Genomic DNA, 18,358 nt, shown 5'->3' with positions numbered 1-18,358 from the left:
TAAAGGTAGTAACATACACACACACACAGACACACTCATACACTGAAACACACAAACACACTCACACATAAGGATTCACATATAGACACTCTAGCAGACACGCAAAGAAACACACTCAGACACAGAATCCCAAACAGACACTTAGCACTTGTTTACATTGACCTGACAAGTAATGAGGTAAACTACAGTTTTGTAAAAAAAAAAGGAGATTTAGAAAACAAAATATGGAGTTCTGATTATCTTTTTGTAAAGGAAGATTAAAACTAAATTATGACAACAGCATGCAGTGGCTAAAAGGAAGGGCCCTGAACTGCCTAAACAATAATTTAAAGGTTAAATGGTGGAGTGGTTACTTCCGGAAAGGTCTTGTTAGTCTCAAAGTCTGTAGAAAGATGTGAATAATTAGTAGTAAGGTCAAAATGTCCTAAAAAGGAACAGACAATGGACACACACACACAAACTCAAACTTGCACATACACCCAAGGAAACACCGACAGAGACAGCCTCAGAAAACACACAAAGACATATACACACATACACACACAGAGACACCCACAGAAAACACACAAAGGCATACACACACACACAGAGACAACCACATGAAAAACACAGAAAGACATACATACACACACCCTCACTGAGACATCCACAGAAAACACACAAAGACATACACACACCCTCACAGAGACACCCACAGAAAACACAGACATACATACATACATACACACAAACACCCTCACAGAAACACCCATAGAAAAAGCTCAAAGACATATGCACACACCCTCACAGACATCCACAGAAAATGCACAAAGACATACACACGGTAACACCCACCCTCACAGAGAGACCCACAGATAAAAAATACATACACATAGAGACACAAACCAAAGCACAAAGACATAAACACATACACCCACAGAAAAACTCACAGGAGGAAACATTTATGCACCTTGCATCCCCTAAATCAACAGTGTGTGACATGCATGATAAAAAAAGTGCAGAAATTAAAAGATCACTTTTTAAAGAATCATATTTGTAAATGTGCAAACAAAAATAATTCTGTGAATTCAAAATTGTACATTAATGAGCTGGGTAGATGGCTAGATGAAGAAAAGTACCTTTAAAAGGTTGACATATGTTTGTTTTTGTTTTTCCCATTTTCCCCAACCAAGAGCACCACTTCAAATATAGTGTACAAATGTTCCCATCTGTCAGCTGTACTTATGGATTTTGAAAATGCTGTACTCTATATGGTCTTGGTGGGACCATAAGCTGTGGTACTCATACCATTAGATCTGGTTAAATGCAGGATTTAGGCTTGTTGGTATGTATTTCAAAACTAAGTCAGCTGTAGTGTAAACTGAACAGTTTTAAGTTAACCTGTCTCATTTCAAACACTGAGCAATCTTAGGCCTAGATTTAGAGTTCGGCGGTAGCCGTCAAAACCAGCGTTAGAGGCTCCTAACGCTGGTTTTGGGCGCCCGCTGGTATTTGGAGTCAGTGATTAAAGGGTCTAACGCTCACTTTTCAGCCGCGACTTTTCCATACCGCAGATCCCCCTACGCCATTTGCGTAGCCTATCTTTTCAATGGGATCTTTCTAACGCTGGTATTTAGAGTCGTTTCTGCAGTGAGCGTTAGAGCTCTAACGACAAGATTCCAGCCGCCTGAAAATAGCAGGAGTTAAGAGCTTTCTGGCTAACGCCGGTTTCTAAAGCTCTTAACTACTGTACCCTAAAGTACACTAACACCCATAAACTACCTATGTACCCCTAAACCGAGGTCCCCCCACATCGCCGCCACTCGATTAAAATTTTTAACCCCTAATCTGCCGACCGCCACCTACGTTATACTTATGTACCCCTAATCTGCTGCCCCTAACCCCGCCGACCCCTGTATTATATTTCTTAACCCCTAACTTGCCCCCCACAACGTCGGCGCAAGCTACTTAAAATAATTAACCCCTAATCTTCCGACCGCAAATCGCCGCCACCTACGTTATCCCTATGTACCCCTAATCTGCTGCCCCTAACATCGCCGACCCCTATGTTATATTTATTAACCCCTAATCTGCCCCCCACAACGTCGCCGACACCTGCCTACACTTATTAACCCCTAATCTGCCGAGCGGACCTGAGCGCTACTATAATAAAGTTATTAACCCCTAATCCGCCTCACTAACCCTATCATAAATAGTATTAACCCCTAATCTGCCCTCCCTAACATCGCCGACACCTACCTTCAATTATTAACCCCTAATCTGCCGACCGGAGCTCACCGCTATTCTAATAAATGTATTAACCCCTAAAGCTAAGTCTAACCCTAACACTAACACCCCCCTAACTTAAATATAATTTTTATCTAACGAAATAAATTAACTCTTATTAAATAAATGATTCCTATTTAAAGCTAAATACTTACCTGTAAAATAAATCCTAATATAGCTACAATATAAATTATAATTATATTATAGCTATTTTAGGATTAATATTTATTTTACAGGCAACTTTGTAATTATTTTAACCAGGTACAATAGCTATTAAATAGTTAAGAACTATTTAATAGTTACCTAGTTAAAATAATTACAAATTTACCTGTAAAATAAATCCTAACCTAAGATATAATTAAACCTAACACTACCCTATCAATAAAATAATTAAATAAACTACCTACAATTAACCTAACACTACACTATCAATAAATTAATTAAACACAATTGCTACAAATAAATACAATTAAATAAACTATCTAAAGTACAAAAAATAAAAAAGAACTAAGTTACAGAAAATAAAAAAATATTTACAAACATAAGAAAAATATTACAACAATTTTAAACTAATTACACCTACTCTAAGCCCCCTAATAAAATAACAAAGCCCCCCAAAATAAAAAATTCCCTACCCTATTCTAAAATACAAAAATTACAAGCTCTTTTACCTTACCAGCCCTGAACAGGGCCCTTTGCGGGGCATGCCCCAAGAAGTTCAGCTCTTTTGCCTGTAAAAAAAAACATACAATACCCCCCCCCCAACATTACAACCCACCACCCACATACCCCTAATCTAACCCAAACCCCCCTTAAATAAACCTAACACTAATCCCCTGAAGATCTTCCTACCTTGTCTTCACCATCCAGGTATCACCGATCCGTCCTGGCTCCAAGATCTTCATCCAACCCAAGCGGGGGTTGGCGATCCATAATCCGGTGCTCCAAAGTCTTCCTCCTATCCGGCAAGAAGAGGACATCCGGACCGGCAAACATCTTCTCCAAGCGGCATCTTCGATCTTCTTCCATCCGGTGCGGAGCGGGTCCATCTTGAAGCAGGCGACGCGGATCCATCCTCTTCTTCCGATGTCTCCCGACGAATGACGGTTCCTTTAAGGGACGTCATCCAAGATGGCGTCCCTCGAATTCCGATTGGCTGATAGGATTCTATCAGCCAATCGGAATTAAGGTAGGAATTTTCTGATTGGCTGATGGAATCAGCCAATCAGAATATAGTTCAATCCGATTGGCCGATCCAATCAGCCAATCAGATTGAGCTCGCATTCTATTGGCTGTTCCGATCAGCCAATAGAATGCGAGCTCAATCTGATTGGCTGATTGGATCGGCCAATCGGATTGAACTTGATTTAATTATTTTATTGATAGGGTAGTGTTAGGTTTAATTATATCTTAGGTTAGGATTTATTTTACAGGTAAATTTGTAATTATTTTAACTAGGTAACTATTAAATAGTTCTTAACTATTTAATAGCTATTGTACCTGGTTAAAATAATTACAAAGTTGCCTGTAAAATAAATATTAATCCTAAAATAGCTATAATATAATTATAATTTATATTGTAGCTATATTAGGATTTATTTTACAGGTAAGTATTTAGCTTTAAATAGGAATCATTTATTTAATAAGAGTTAATTTATTTCGTTAGATAAAAATTATATTTAAGTTAGGGGGGTGTTAGTGTTAGGGTTAGACTTAGCTTTAGGGGTTAATACATTTATTAGAATAGCGGTGAGCTCCGGTCGGCAGATTAGGGGTTAATAATTGAAGGTAGGTGTCGGCGATGTTAGGGAGGGCAGATTAGGGGTTAATACTATTTATGATAGGGTTAGTGAGGCGGATTAGGGGTTAATACATTTATTATAGTAGCGCTCAGGTCCGCTCGGCAGATTAGGGGTTAATAAGTGTAGGTAGGTGTCGGCGACGTTGTGGGGGGCAGATTAGGGGTTAATAAATATAACATAGGGGTCGGCGATGTTAGGGCAGCAGATTAGGGGTACATAGGGATAACGTAGGTGGCGGCGGTTTACGGAGCGGCAGATTAGGGGTTAAAAGTGTAATGCAGGGGTCAGCGATAGCGGGGGCGGAAGATTAGGGGTTAATAAGTGTAAGGTTAGGGGTGTTTAGACTCGGGGTACATGTTAGGGTGTTAGGTGCAGACGTAGGAAGTGTTTCCCCATAGGAATCAATGGGGCTGCGTTAGGAGCTGAACGCTGCTTTTTTGCAGGTGTTAGGTTTTTTTTCAGCTCAAACAGCCCCATTGTTTCCTATGGGAGAATCGTGCACGAGCACGTTTTTGAGGCCGGCCGCGTCCGTAAGCAACTCTGGTATCGAGAGTTGCTTTTGCGGTAAAAATGCTCTACGCTCCTTTTTTGGAGCCTAACGCAGCATTTGTTTTAACTCTCGATACCAGAGTTAAATTTATGGTGCGGCCAGAAAAAAGCCCGCGGAGCGTTAACAGCCCTTTTACCGCCGAACTCTAAATCTAGGCCTTAGTCTGAGAGTATAAAATTTATGCAGATGTAAAAATCTTAGCTAAAATGCCTCCTTGCATCTGGAAAGTCCTTGCATAAAGGGGCAGTAAACTGGAATGTAATATATATATATATATATATATATATATATATATATATATATATATATATATAAAATGCATATCTGCCAAAAGGGCATCTACCATTTGTGTATTGAGGAGGAAACATTTCTGCATGGTTTTAAATATAGAATTTCTACAGCATTGCAAATAATCATAAATACACTGCTGCTAAAAAAATGTGTTTTTATGGACCCCTAGCCCCACCATACAACTACTACCATACTGAAGTTACAATCCAAAATTGCACAAAGAAATAAAAAACATTTGCTAAGTAAGTCCTACGTCCTCTTCAAATGAAAGTGATCTGCCGTCTGACTCAGGCACACACTGTACAAAGTGCCAAGTCTGTCTCACACTGAACATAGTGGTTTAGTGCACACTAAGAAATCCTCTCAAATGCTAATACTTTACTCCTTGTAATAACATTTCCCTTGCTCAATTAGCACTCTGCTATAGTACCCACTGGTGGCTGCCAAAATTATTATTTTTTTTAGTTCTTGCCTCATGGGGCCCCCCTGGCTCATTGGGCCCCTGACAGGAGTCACCCCTGTCACCCCCTGATGGCGGCCCTGCCCCCTATTGGCAGTGCGAGACTCAGTTCTCTACTGTGTTGTGATTACCTGCAAATAGCTTCTTACTAGCCATTAACTACATATTGTATTCTCCTAGTCGTTAACAGCATTAACTTTTGAAGAAAATAAGTGATAATAAGTTAGTGAAAATAAGTACTTGCTACTCAATTTCAATTGAAACCTCCAGATAAAGTCTACCCAGTGAAATGTTGTGCATCACTACAACAATTAATTTTATGTATAATCTGTTCTTTGTGTGGATATTCTTTAACATTTCCATGATAATTATCTAGAAGGGCATTCTGGAATGACTAAGGGCCCAATCTCTAAAAATTTCCTCAGAAAATCTATCTTATAAAAAAATCCACCACTACTACAAGATTGTTCATTGGATTTTGGAAAGGTAAACTTTACCTTGATAGCTGTGTATGCTATTAAGAGGCATTGTCTACATTTCTATATGTGTATGAAAATACATATAAAATATATCATATTTAAAGTATAAAGTAAAGATAACAAATAAAGTAGGCATTAAAAAGAGTATAGATAATCCGCATTAAAAAAATGTTTATAATATGCAGTCGAATTCATATTGATAATATGCATTAAAAAGTACACAGCAAAATTAAAATTTAAATTATGGAGGATTTTTTTTTTAACGTACACAGAAAAAAATCTTAAGTAATATAGAATGTAATTTCAAAATAATGAATGTAAGCCTTGCTTCCATGGCGAGCGGTTTGATTATGGCATTTATTGGTCATGTATGAAATTTTATCAAACATCTCATTGTATACTCTAAGGGCTAAATTACGAGTGGAGCACTATTTATCAGTCCGGCATGCGCGTTAAATTTCCTAAAAGTAAGCTTTTTGTTTACGACAGGTAGCACGCGTAAAAAGTTTTTGCATGATCGCTAACCCAAAGCGCAAAAAAAGCAAAACTTGAATATCGCAACCACGCAATTGATGCATTCTTCCATATGCTTCAATGGATCTTGAAAAGTGGGAACACCTGAGACCTCATATCTTTGAGCCCTTATAACTTTTTAATGTAATATGTTTTTTGAATAATTTTTATTAGACAGTTTTAATTTTTATTTGACAGTTTTTATGAGTGTAACTGTACTTGTTAATTTACTTTTGATGTGTTTTTTGCAACTTTTTAGTCGAGCATAACAGTTAACCAGAGCTCCAAGTTTGCGATAACCAGACATGCGATAAATTCAATTGCGCTCAAGCGAACACGTCTTACTTCCGTCTTGTAATACACATGCTACTTCTGACGTGTGCAAAGAGCTGAGATAAACCCCTTGTCTCTTGTGTGCAACTGTTAGCGCGTCACTCTAAATCTAGCCCTAAGAATTTTACCTCTGCAGGTCTTGCTGTTTTACCTTATCAAATGTATGCTGGTGTGCTTCTCTAAACATATTATTTATTGTATGTATTAGACTAAGAGAAAAATAGATATGAATGAAAGTTATGGTGCAATGAAAACACCACAATTTGATTTGCATTTGTTTAAAAAATTAAATCAGTGCTAGGTGCCAGTAAAATTCACTCTCCCTTGTGAGATTTTTAGAACAATCAGGGCCATAGTTCCAAGTCATTCTTTAAATACAATGATGTGTTAAATGCCACATATAAATATATTACTCACATCTGTGTTCATTTTCCATGACTGAAATGTCGTTTTCCCATTAACGTTGTTTTAAAGCTGCATACTTCAAGAAGGTGCAAGAAAATGCTTCTCAACAATCCCTCTCTTTTTCCATTAGGACTCTTTCTCAAAGCACCTTAGCAGAAGAAAAGGATTTCAGGATCTACAAAGTATCAGGTAAATCAGGAGTATTGGTGATATACAAGCAGGAATGTGAAAGATTTGATGCCGCTTAAATATTTATTGTTGGTGTATGAATTGTTTAAGTGTTTTTAGCAAGATACATTAATTTGTCATACATTTTTCAACCAAAGTAATTGGAGTTGCATTAAAAATTGTAGATTGTATTTTTTTAATATAAGCATTATGTTAAAGCCATTTGTTTTGATTTGAGTATTATCTATCTATCTATCTATATGTAATCTATCATCTATCTATCTATCTATCTATCTATCTATCTATCTATCTATCTATACACCTATCCATCTATCATCTATCTATCTATTTATATCTATCTATGTATCCACCTATCCATCTATCTATCTATCTATCTATCTATCTATCTATCTATCTATCTATCTATCTATCTTTCTTATAATAACCTCTATATATATGTCTATTTATCTAAGGCCCAGATTACACAAGGTGCTAATGATGACACAATGGGGCCGAATTATCAAGCTCCGAATGGAGCTTGATGCCCCTGTTTCCACGCGAGCCTTCAGGCTTGCCGGAAATAGCAGTTATGAAGCAGCAGTCTAAAGAGGCTGCAGACATTAATCCGCTCGATTCTATACGATCGTGCTGATTGACACCCCCAGCTAGCAGCCGATTGGCAGCAAACTGCTTGTGCAATGATAGATACCGACAGCGTATGCTGTCGGCATTAATCGATGTGCGGCGGACATGATATCATGTCCGCTCGCACTTTCATAAATCGGCCCAAATGAGGCAGGACGATTTGAGATCCCCCCACATATAGTTTATCCTGGTATTATTCATGTATACCAGATCAAGGGAGGTATAAAAAAAACTGGTGTTTGCTCTAGCATATTGGCAGGTTATTGTAGTATAATAATCCCTTTTAGACTTTCCATTAACAGTAGAATGCAGCACAACTACTTACAACCCATTGATATGGTTTTTTGATTATTTTTTTGTAAGATATATATCTATACCTATATATCTCACTTTTGTTGCCAACAGTTTAGACATTAATGGCTGTGTGTTGAGTTATTTTGAGGGGACAGAGAATTTACACTGTTATACAGGCTGTACACTCCGAGTCCCTACTTTACATTATAGCAAAGTATCATTTCTTCAGTGTTGTCACATGAAACAATATAATAAAATATTATACTTTTGTGGGATACTGTATATACAGTATATATATATATATATATATATATATATATATATATATATATATATATATATATATATATATATATATATATATATATATATATATAGTCCATGTAAGAAACAAGGTAACAGCACCACAGTACAAAAAAAAAATAAATCTTTATTCGAGGTATAGCAACCATTAAAAAGCGACGTTTCGGACCTACATGGTCCTTAATCATGCAATATATATATATATATAAAATGCTGGGGACTGTAGGTGAAAATCCTGACCACTCCTCTACTATGCCCCCTCATACGTCAATATATTCGTAAGCCAATTTGAAAACAGATATGTTTATTCAAATAGCAACTATCAAGGAAATTGTAAAGTATGGCTACTTGGAGACCTTAGAAAATTTTGTAAATGAGCTCAACAACAGCATTGGTAGCTGACAGTTTACGGTTAGTCACTCACAGGTAAAAGAGAGTTACCTTGACACTCTAGTATATAAAAAAGATGGACTTCTAGTAACAGATTTATATTGTAAACCAACAGACCGTAATACACTACTTCATTTTGAGAGCTATCACCCAGATAGGGTGTTTAATGCTATTCGTAAGAGCCAGTTTTTCAGAACTATGCGTAATGTAAAGGAGAAGGATCTACAGGAAGTAAGATTAAAGCAAATGGGTAAAAAAATCATAGATAGAGGCTACTCACAGACTATCATAACTACTAGTGAACAAATAGTTAAATCTAAAATTAGTGAGACACAGAGTATCCAACAAGATTTAATAGATACTACACATTCCAACAAAAATCAGAGCGACAAAAAACAACTCATCTTTTCCTCAGTATATAACCAATTTAGCAATGAAATTTCAAAAATTATCAAAAAACATTGGTATATACTGAGTAAAACTAACCCACAGATTGAGGAATTTTGTAAGCCACCCATTAACTCCTATAAAAGGGTCAAAAATATTAGAGACCTAGTGGTGAAATCAGATGTGGGGACAAATAAAAAAGAAACCATAAATTATCTCACTACAGCCAATAGAGGATCATACCCCTGCCTTAACTGTGCGCAGTGTAACTCTATGATTAGAGGGAAATACATAGCACAGATAAACAATAATAAAAAACGTGAAATTAAAGGTCTCTATACATGTAACATAGATTATGTGGTATACATCCTTAAGTGTCCATGTGGGCGGGGCTATGTGGGTGAGACCATTAACCCCATCAAAGACAGGATTAGTGCCCATAAATCTTCCATCAGATGTAAGGATATGACACTCCCTGTATCATCCCATTTTTTAAATGCAGGACACTCTGTCAGTAAGTTAAGTTGCCCCAAAGATATCAGCTCTTTTACCTGTAAAAAAAATATAAAGACCCCCCAACAGTAAAACCCACCACCCAACCAACCCCCCAAAATAAAAAAAAACTAACTCTAAAAAAAACCTAAGCTACCCATTGCCCTGAAAAGGGCATTTTGATGGGCATTGCCCTTAAAAGGGCTTTTAGCTCTTTTACATTGCCCAAACCCTAAACTTAAAAAAACCCCTAAACTTAAAACTAACCCCCAAAGATCCACTTACAGTTTTTGAAGTCCCGCTTGAACGATCTTCATTCCGGCGGCGAAGTCCTCATCCAAGCGGCGAGAAGTCTTTATCCAGGCAGCCTCTTCAATCTTCATCCAGGCGACATCTTCTATCTTGATCCTTGCAGCGCGGAGCAGATCCATCCTGAAGACATCCTCTTCATACGGTCGCCGCCGTACACTGAATCTTCAATGTAAGATACGCAATTCAAGATGGCATCCCTTGCATTCCTAATGGCTGAAATTTTTTAATCATCCAATAGGAATTAGAACTGCTAAAATCCTATTGGCTGTTCAAATTACCAAATGGGATTTAAGCAGCTCTCATTCTATTGGTTGATTCGAATCAGGCCGCCTGGATGAAGACTGCTCACCACCTGGATGAGGACTTCTCCACCGGGATGAAGATCGTTCAAGCTGGACTTCAAAAACAGTAAGTTGATCGTCGGGGGTTAGTGTTAGGTTTTTTTTTTGTTTTGTTTTTTGGGTGGGTTTTATTTTTAGATTAGGGTTTGGGCAGTAAAAGAGCTAAATGCCCTTTTAAAGGCAATGCCCATCCAAATGCCCTTTTCAGGGCCATGGGTAGCTTAGGTTTTTTAGATAGTTTTTTTATTTTAAGTGTTTGGGGGGTAGGGATTTGCAATGTTAGTGGGTATTTATATTTTTTTGTCACAAAAGAGCTATTATCTTTAGGGCAATGCCCTACAAAAGGCCCTTTTAAAAGCCATTGGTAGTTTATTCTAGATTAGGTTTTTTATTTTGTGGTGTTTTTTTTTTTTATGGGAATTAGAATAGGATTCATTTTTATTATTTTTGATAATTTGTTTGTTATTTTGTGTAATGTATTTAGGGGGTGTTTGTTTTTCTTTTGTAGGAAAATAGCTATTATCTATAGGGCAATGCCCTTTTAAGGGCCCTTGGTAGTTTGGGTGGGGTGGGGGTTTGTATACTGTTAGGAGGTGTTTTTTGTAGCAAAAGAGCTGTTTAACTTAGGGCAAAGCCCTAGAAAAGGCCCTTTTAAGGTTCCCCAAAAAGGCCCTTTAAAGGGCCCTTTGTAGTTTGGGGGGTGGGGGTTTGTATACTGTTAGGGGTGTTTTTTTTTTTTTTGTAGCAAAAGATCTGTTTACCTTAGGGAATTGCCCTACAAAAGACCCTTTTAAGGGCCCCCAAAAGGCCCTATTAAGGGCCCTTGGAAGTTTATTTTAGATCAGGCTTTTTATTTTGGGGTGTTTTTTTTTTTTTAAAGGGTATTAGAATAGGAATAATTTTTATTTATTTTCTGGATAAAAAATGGTAGTCTTTTTTATTTTTTGAAATGGTAGTTTTTTTTATTTTTTGTTATGGTAGGTTTTAGTGTAAGGCAGGTTAGGTTTTATTTCACAGGTAAGTTTGTATTTATTTTAACTAGGTAGTTAATAACTATTTACTAACTAGTTTACCTAGTTAAAATAAATACAAACTTACCTGTGAAATAAAAATAAAACCTAAGCTAGCTACAATATAACTATTAGTTAGGTTATTTTTTGTTATGGTAGGTTTTAGTGTAAGGCAGGTTAGGTTTTATTTCACAGGTAAGTATGTATTTAGTTTTAAATAGGTATTATTTAGTTAATAATTGTAAATTTAATTTAGATCTATTTTAATTATGTTAGGGTTAGGTTTAGGGTTAGGGGTTAAAGGGACACTGAACCCAAATTTATTCTTTCGTGATTCAGATAGAGCATGCAATTTTAAGCAACTTTCTAATTTACTCCTATTATCAATTTTTCTTTGTTCTCTTGCTATCTTTATTTGAAAAAGAAGGCAGCTAAGCTTTTTTTTTTTTTGGTTCAGATCTGGACAGCACTTTTTTTATTGGTGGATGAATTTATCCACCAATTAGCAAGAACATTCCAGGTTGTTCTCCAAAATGGGCCGGCATCTAAACTTATATTCTTGCATTTCAAATAGAGATACCAAGAAAATGAAGAAAATTTGATAATTGGAGTAAATTAGAAAGTTGCTTAACATTTCATGCTCTATCTGAATCAATTTAGGATGTTGTCTTTTTTTTTGGCATGGATTTCTTTTAATGATTTCTGAAGGGACAATTTATAACATATATGTATATTGGATAAGCACACTTCTTTTCAACTTGATAGCCACTGTCTTTCCAACAACATAAAATAAAGTCATAAGGACACAGCTTTTCTCTGCAATCTTTGTGTTACATTGAAGTGTTGCAGAGAAATAATGTGTCTTTATGACTTTATTACAGTATATATATATATATATATATATATATACACACAACTGTATAAATAGGTACACCACAGATGTATCCACTAATACAGAAAAAAGCTGCGCACACTCCCAATTTTATACTAATAAATATTCTTATAACTTTAATTTAATAATATTTAATAATATTCTTATTTTTATAAGGGGCTTGAAAAATCAATTCAACCAATATAAACTGCAATCTAGTACACTGCCATCTAGTTAGCTGCAATCTAATAAATGCAATCTGGTGAATTATTAGCCAGTGAGATGCGGTCTGATGATAATAATAATAAAATAATATACAATACAATTAAATGCATTAAATATTGTAAGACATATATTGATAATGCAAAAATATAATAAGTGAAAAGTACCAAAGTCTTATCCTTTAGTAGATAAAAAAATCCTATAGTAGATAAAAAAATCCCAGGTATTGTTGCTGGTTGAGGTGTTGAGTGCTGCTCATCCAAAATAAACTCAAGATTCAAGTTGAGTGGGAAGGTACAACTGAAGAAATCTAAAAAGATAAGCGCACAAAAACACCTCTCATAGTTCAGATCAATTTTAATAAAATATTATATTATAAACATATAAAATATACCTTCCTCTAGGGTAATCCCTACTCACAATATGAGACCTCAATCATATGAGGTAAGGAAGGATGAGCAGATATAGAAGTGTACCCACTGTGTTCACAGAATAGCGTCTTGATGTAAGAAAAGTTCCTTCCTTTGAATCATAAACGACCAAGTTATGTATTGAAGACCGGAGGTATTAACTGTAGCCGAACCAAAGGCTCAAATGACAAAAATGTGATGTTGAAAGAACGCTGAAAACAGCCACGACCGGCGTGAATTACTAGGCAGCGTGTGAATAGCAAGTGACGTCAATTGCTATTCACATGCTGCCTAGTACTCCACGCCGGTCGTGGCAGTTTTTAATCAACCCTCAGAGGAGGCGTTCGAGTTAAGGAGCAGCAGTCTTAAGACCGCTGCTTCTTAACTCCTGTTTCTGGTGAGCCTGAAGGCTTGTTCAGAAACAGAGGTATTGGACCGTACGGGGCATGATAAATCGGCCCCAGAGTATGTCATTTTACACAGCTTTTCAATTTACTATTTACTTCTATTATCAATTTTATTTCATTCTCTTGGTTTTATTGAAGGTGCAGCAATGTACTACTGGGAACTAGCTGAACACATTAGTAAACCAATGACAAGGGGCATATAAGTGTAGCCATCAATCAGCAGCTTGCTTCCAGCTCCTAAGCCTACCTAGGTATCCTTTTGAACAAAAGATACCAAGAGAAAGAAGCAAATTAGATAATAGAAGGGATTTGGAAAGTTTTTTAACATTGTATGCTGTATCTGACTCATGAAATCATTTTTTGGGGTTTCATGTAATTTTAAATACCTCAAAGGTGTACTATACCTTGATCAAGTTCTGTACCCATGACCCATTTCACCAGACGATAAGAAAGGGCACAACATTAATGCATTCAAAAACATCAAGTAAAATTCTTGTTTGGCCAAAAAAGGTAACTTAGTAGTAAGCAATAGTAATAATATACATGCTGCTCTGTTTAATGATTTAGAGTACAGATAGATAGAAAGATGATAGATAGATAATAGATAATAGATATATGATAGATAGATAAATAGATAGATAGATAGATAATAGATAGATGATAGATAGATAATAGATAGATGATAGATAGATAATAGATAGATAGATAGATAGATAGATAGATAGATTATAGATGATAGATAGATTATAGATTATAGATAGATTAGATAGATAGATAGATAAATAGATAGATAATAGATAGATAGATAGATAGATAGATAGATAGATAGATAGATAGATAGATAGATAGATATATGATAGATAGACAGATTGATAATAGATAGATAGGTAGACATGTGATAGATACATATATAGATGATAGATAGATAGATAGATAGATAGAGAGAGAGAGATAGATAGACAGATATAGATAGATAGATAGATAGATAGATAGATAGATAGATATAGATAGATAGATAGATAGATAGATAGAGAGAGATAGAGATAGATAGATAGATAGATAGATAGATAGATAGATAGATAGATAGATAGAGAAAGAGAGAGATAGAGAGATAGATAGACTGGCAACCTGCACTAATAAAAGGCTCACCTGCATTAGTATTGGACATATTCTGCACACAACTATTTATTATATATTGGTTGCTATCCCCCCTAGCACTTTGGCCCTGGTGCCACTACACCTGCTGCACCAATGAACTGTCAAGGGTACGGTTAGTTTACAGCATTTTACACATGCAGAGAAAGCTGTGGTTATGTAATGAGAGAGCGATGTAAAAGTGTGTGTATGAGCCATGTCTTCATTAAGAGTCATAAATGGGCAAACTCTCTCTACCGCTTTACCTGCAAAATGCATGCCCCTCCTACTCCTTTCATTAACTTCATCCTTGCCCCTCTAATATGCCTGCCTATTCTACATGAACATTACAGAATACATAGCATGATCCATTTTAGGATTGCCATATTTTCTATATATATAACTGTTGTGTTTTATATTGTTCCAAGTATGAGATTGTTGACATCTGTTTAATAGAACCATACATTCAGTACTTAAATGTTAAATAATTTCTTAAAAACATGGTTTAATTTGCTTAAAATATCATATTTTAACATATATCAGTGGTTTATTGAACAAATTTGCTGTTCACTCAAGTTTGCAGAGTATAAATTGTGTTTTAATATGTTTATTTTTCAGCCAAGTGTCATAATAATTTTTACTTGTTAAGTGTTTGCGTAAAAACATATCCTAATCACACAGAAAGTGTGCTCTAAGTGTATCATGTTTAACTTTCATAAATTACTTGATTCATGCATGAAAATATCAAAGTTAATTTCCTAGAGTACAGTTTGTTCACTCAGTTTAGATCAAATCTGTTTTGTCAAAGTGTCCAAATTTTAGTTACAACTTCATTGAAATAGTGGGGTTGAATTGTTCCCAGTCAAGTTATAGAGGGTGTTTCATGACCCAATGGATTTGGAAAATGTTAGATAAATTCATATGCACTTTAAATAAAATCTTGATATTATCGGGTTGATTGACACCTATATCATGTCCGTCCGCACTATAATAAATATACCCCTTAATCTCAATTTAATTTTCCTTCTTTTAGAGATAACCTCGTAAAAATTGTGGTTTATTATCAACAACTCAACTATGAACTGATAGAAGAGGTCCCCTCATTGCAGGTGAGTCTCTGTTAGTTAGTACTCTAAAAATCATCTGTAAAGGGACATAAATGTGCAAAACAAATGTGTTCTAAAGAGTTAGCACATTTTCTTACTGTGCTATTTGTGTTTAACCCCTGCAAATGGGTTTAAACACATACTTAAAGTGAGCTCCAGAGCAGCAATACACTATTAGCACCTAGCGCCCTTAGTGAGTGATCCAGTGACTAGTGACTAGTGACACTATCAGTAAAAAAGTGAAGATATTATCACAATGGGTTCAACAGTGGATATAACAGTAAGTATAACACATAACATCTAACATATAATATATAAAGGATCAAAAAAGACTCAAAGCATATGGTAGTACTATATCAATGATATAACAGTGAACACAAGATTTAACAGTGAAGCACAAGATTTGAGATGTGCCAGCGGCATACGTTTGTAAATCAGAGCAATAAGAAATAAATAAAAATAATAATAAAAAGTCCTTGAGTGGCTTGTGTATGATATCACTATAGGTAGATCAGTAGATACAATCGAGGCAGCTATCTGTAGAGGATCAAGGCCACGATCCAAGGTCAGTAATCTGCAATGAATTGAAGAGAGAAGCGCCACATGACCTAATATTGTAGGGTGTAATTGGAATGGTAAGTGTGATAATTGAACTCACATGTAATATAACACCCCTAGTGGTGTAGAAGGAGCAATCTGGGATCAATAGCAGTCACCCAGAAGATTGACCGGTGGATGTGTTGAGATCTGTGGAGTATAAAGCACAGAGGGGTGCCTATATGGCCTAGTATTGCTGGTACAAATGATAACAAATAGAGTAAAAGATTTTCACTCACATTTAGAAGAGCACCTCCCTTGGTGCAATAGAAGCAAGCTGGGATCAATATAGTCACCCAGTAGACTAGGTCTCTGGCAATCAGGAACTCTCAGTGGTCCAGTCTCACAATGGTGGTGTAAAGTGAGGATGGTAAGGTAAAAAATAAAATGATGTATAAAAAATAGAACTGGCAGCAAGTGGTAAGTTAAAAAACTTACTTTATTAAAAAGTAAAATCAATAGCAACGCGATTCTCAGCCAACCAGTGACTGTTTCATCAGGCTTAGTAAAGAGCCAGTTACAAGAGGCATATATATGTAGCCATCAATCAACAGCTAGCTCCCAGTAGGGAATTAGATACAAAGAGAACAAAGCACATTTGATAATAGTAAAATAAACTGAAAAATGTCATGCTCTTTCTGAACCATGAAAGTTTATTTTTAACTTGTGTTCCTTTAAAGGGACACTGAACCCAAATTTTTTCTTTCGTGATTTAGATAGAGCATGACATTTTAAGCAACTTTCTAATTTACTCCTATTATCAAATTTTCTTCATTCTCTTGCTATCTTTATTTGAAATGCAAGAATATAAGTTTAGATGCCGGCCCATTTTTGGTGAACAACCTGTGTTGTTCTTGCTGATTGGTGGATAAGTTCATCCACCAATAAAAAAAGTGCTGTCCATAGTACTAAACAAAAAAAAAAAGCTTAGATGCATTCTTTTTCAAATAAAGATAGGCGATAGCAAGAGAAGGAAGAAAAATTGATAATAGGAGTAAATTAGAAAGATGCTTAAAATTGCATACTCTATCTGTATCACGAAAGAAAAAAAATTGGTTCAGCGTCCCTTTAAGTGTGCTCCGAAATGTGTATATGTTTAAGTTGTGTCAGGTGCAGGGCTGCCTGTAACACTGAGTATTGTTAGGTGTGATGTTCTCAAATGAGTGTATTATATATTGTTGTGTGCCAAGCCTAGCCATTTCTAACTCTGTGCACGCCACACTCACAATGAAAAATGCCTCCATATGTGTTATTAACCATTCATTGGTTTCAAAGCAACTTATGTTATTTTATCATTCAAAAAAGGTTCAGTATGCGGCATACACAGCTATGTATTCAGATCATATTTTCTGCTTAGCTCAATGATGTCTTAGTTGGTTAGCTGCCTGCATTGTGCCTGCTCTATGGATAAAAAGTAAGGTCATTAATATAATATATATTTCTTTGTTCTCTGCTGCAGCTGGTAGACTTGTTCTCTAGTATTGGAGGCCTGGTGGGTCTCTGGATTGGAGTATCTATCTGCACAGTGGCTGAATTCCTGGAGTTGATATTAAATCTGCTGACTTTTGTTATTCATCAAATATTTAACACAAAAGAGGACTACCCGACAAACCCATACACAATTCCAGGCCCGGATATCACCTCTCCAGTTCTACGCAATAGTCACTGTCTGACTTGGGACACTGTTAATGACTCATCTAGTCTACTTGGAAACAGCTTTGAGGAGCAGGAAAGTGTTTATTCTGTCATTAATCCATATGAATTACATTATAGACAATAGTACACCTACTTACCATAGAAAGTGTTCTGGTGAATTCAAAGAACTGACATGAGATTGTACGGTTAGCATACACATGATATATCAATGTGCCAATTAACACACAAACATACACATACAAATATGCACACACCTACACACGCACATGTACACACACATACACACACATATACAAATGCACACACACGCGCTTGTACTCACACATCCACACACCTACACACACACATGTACACACACATACACACACATATACAAATGCACACACACGCGCTTGTACTCACACATACACACATATGCACACACCTACACACGCACATGTACGCACACATACACACACATATACAAATGCACACACACGCGCTTGTACTCACACATACACACATATGCACACACA

The 18,358-nt window shown here is 36.0% G+C and overlaps 1 protein-coding gene across 1 annotated transcript in view; it reads left to right on the top strand.

The window, feature by feature from the left end:
- Positions 1–17,967, top strand: part of LOC128644113 (amiloride-sensitive sodium channel subunit alpha-like) — a gene marked incomplete at its 5' end in the record, with an annotated part of 106,852 nt that extends 88,885 nt beyond the window's left edge. The window contains 3 exons of the mRNA XM_053696826.1: positions 7,229–7,287; positions 15,518–15,593; positions 17,647–17,967. Of these exons, the coding sequence (XP_053552801.1) occupies positions 7,229–7,287; positions 15,518–15,593; positions 17,647–17,967 (456 nt within the window). The remainder of the gene's footprint in view (positions 1–7,228; positions 7,288–15,517; positions 15,594–17,646) is intronic.
- Positions 17,968–18,358: the final 391 nt, after the last annotated feature.

The sequence above is a fragment of the Bombina bombina genome, unplaced genomic scaffold, assembly GCF_027579735.1.
Source record: "Bombina bombina isolate aBomBom1 unplaced genomic scaffold, aBomBom1.pri scaffold_542, whole genome shotgun sequence".
Lineage (NCBI taxonomy): Eukaryota > Metazoa > Chordata > Amphibia > Anura > Bombinatoridae > Bombina > Bombina bombina.
Note: the sequence above shows the minus strand (reverse complement) of the source record. Positions and strands in the feature narration are given on the sequence as shown.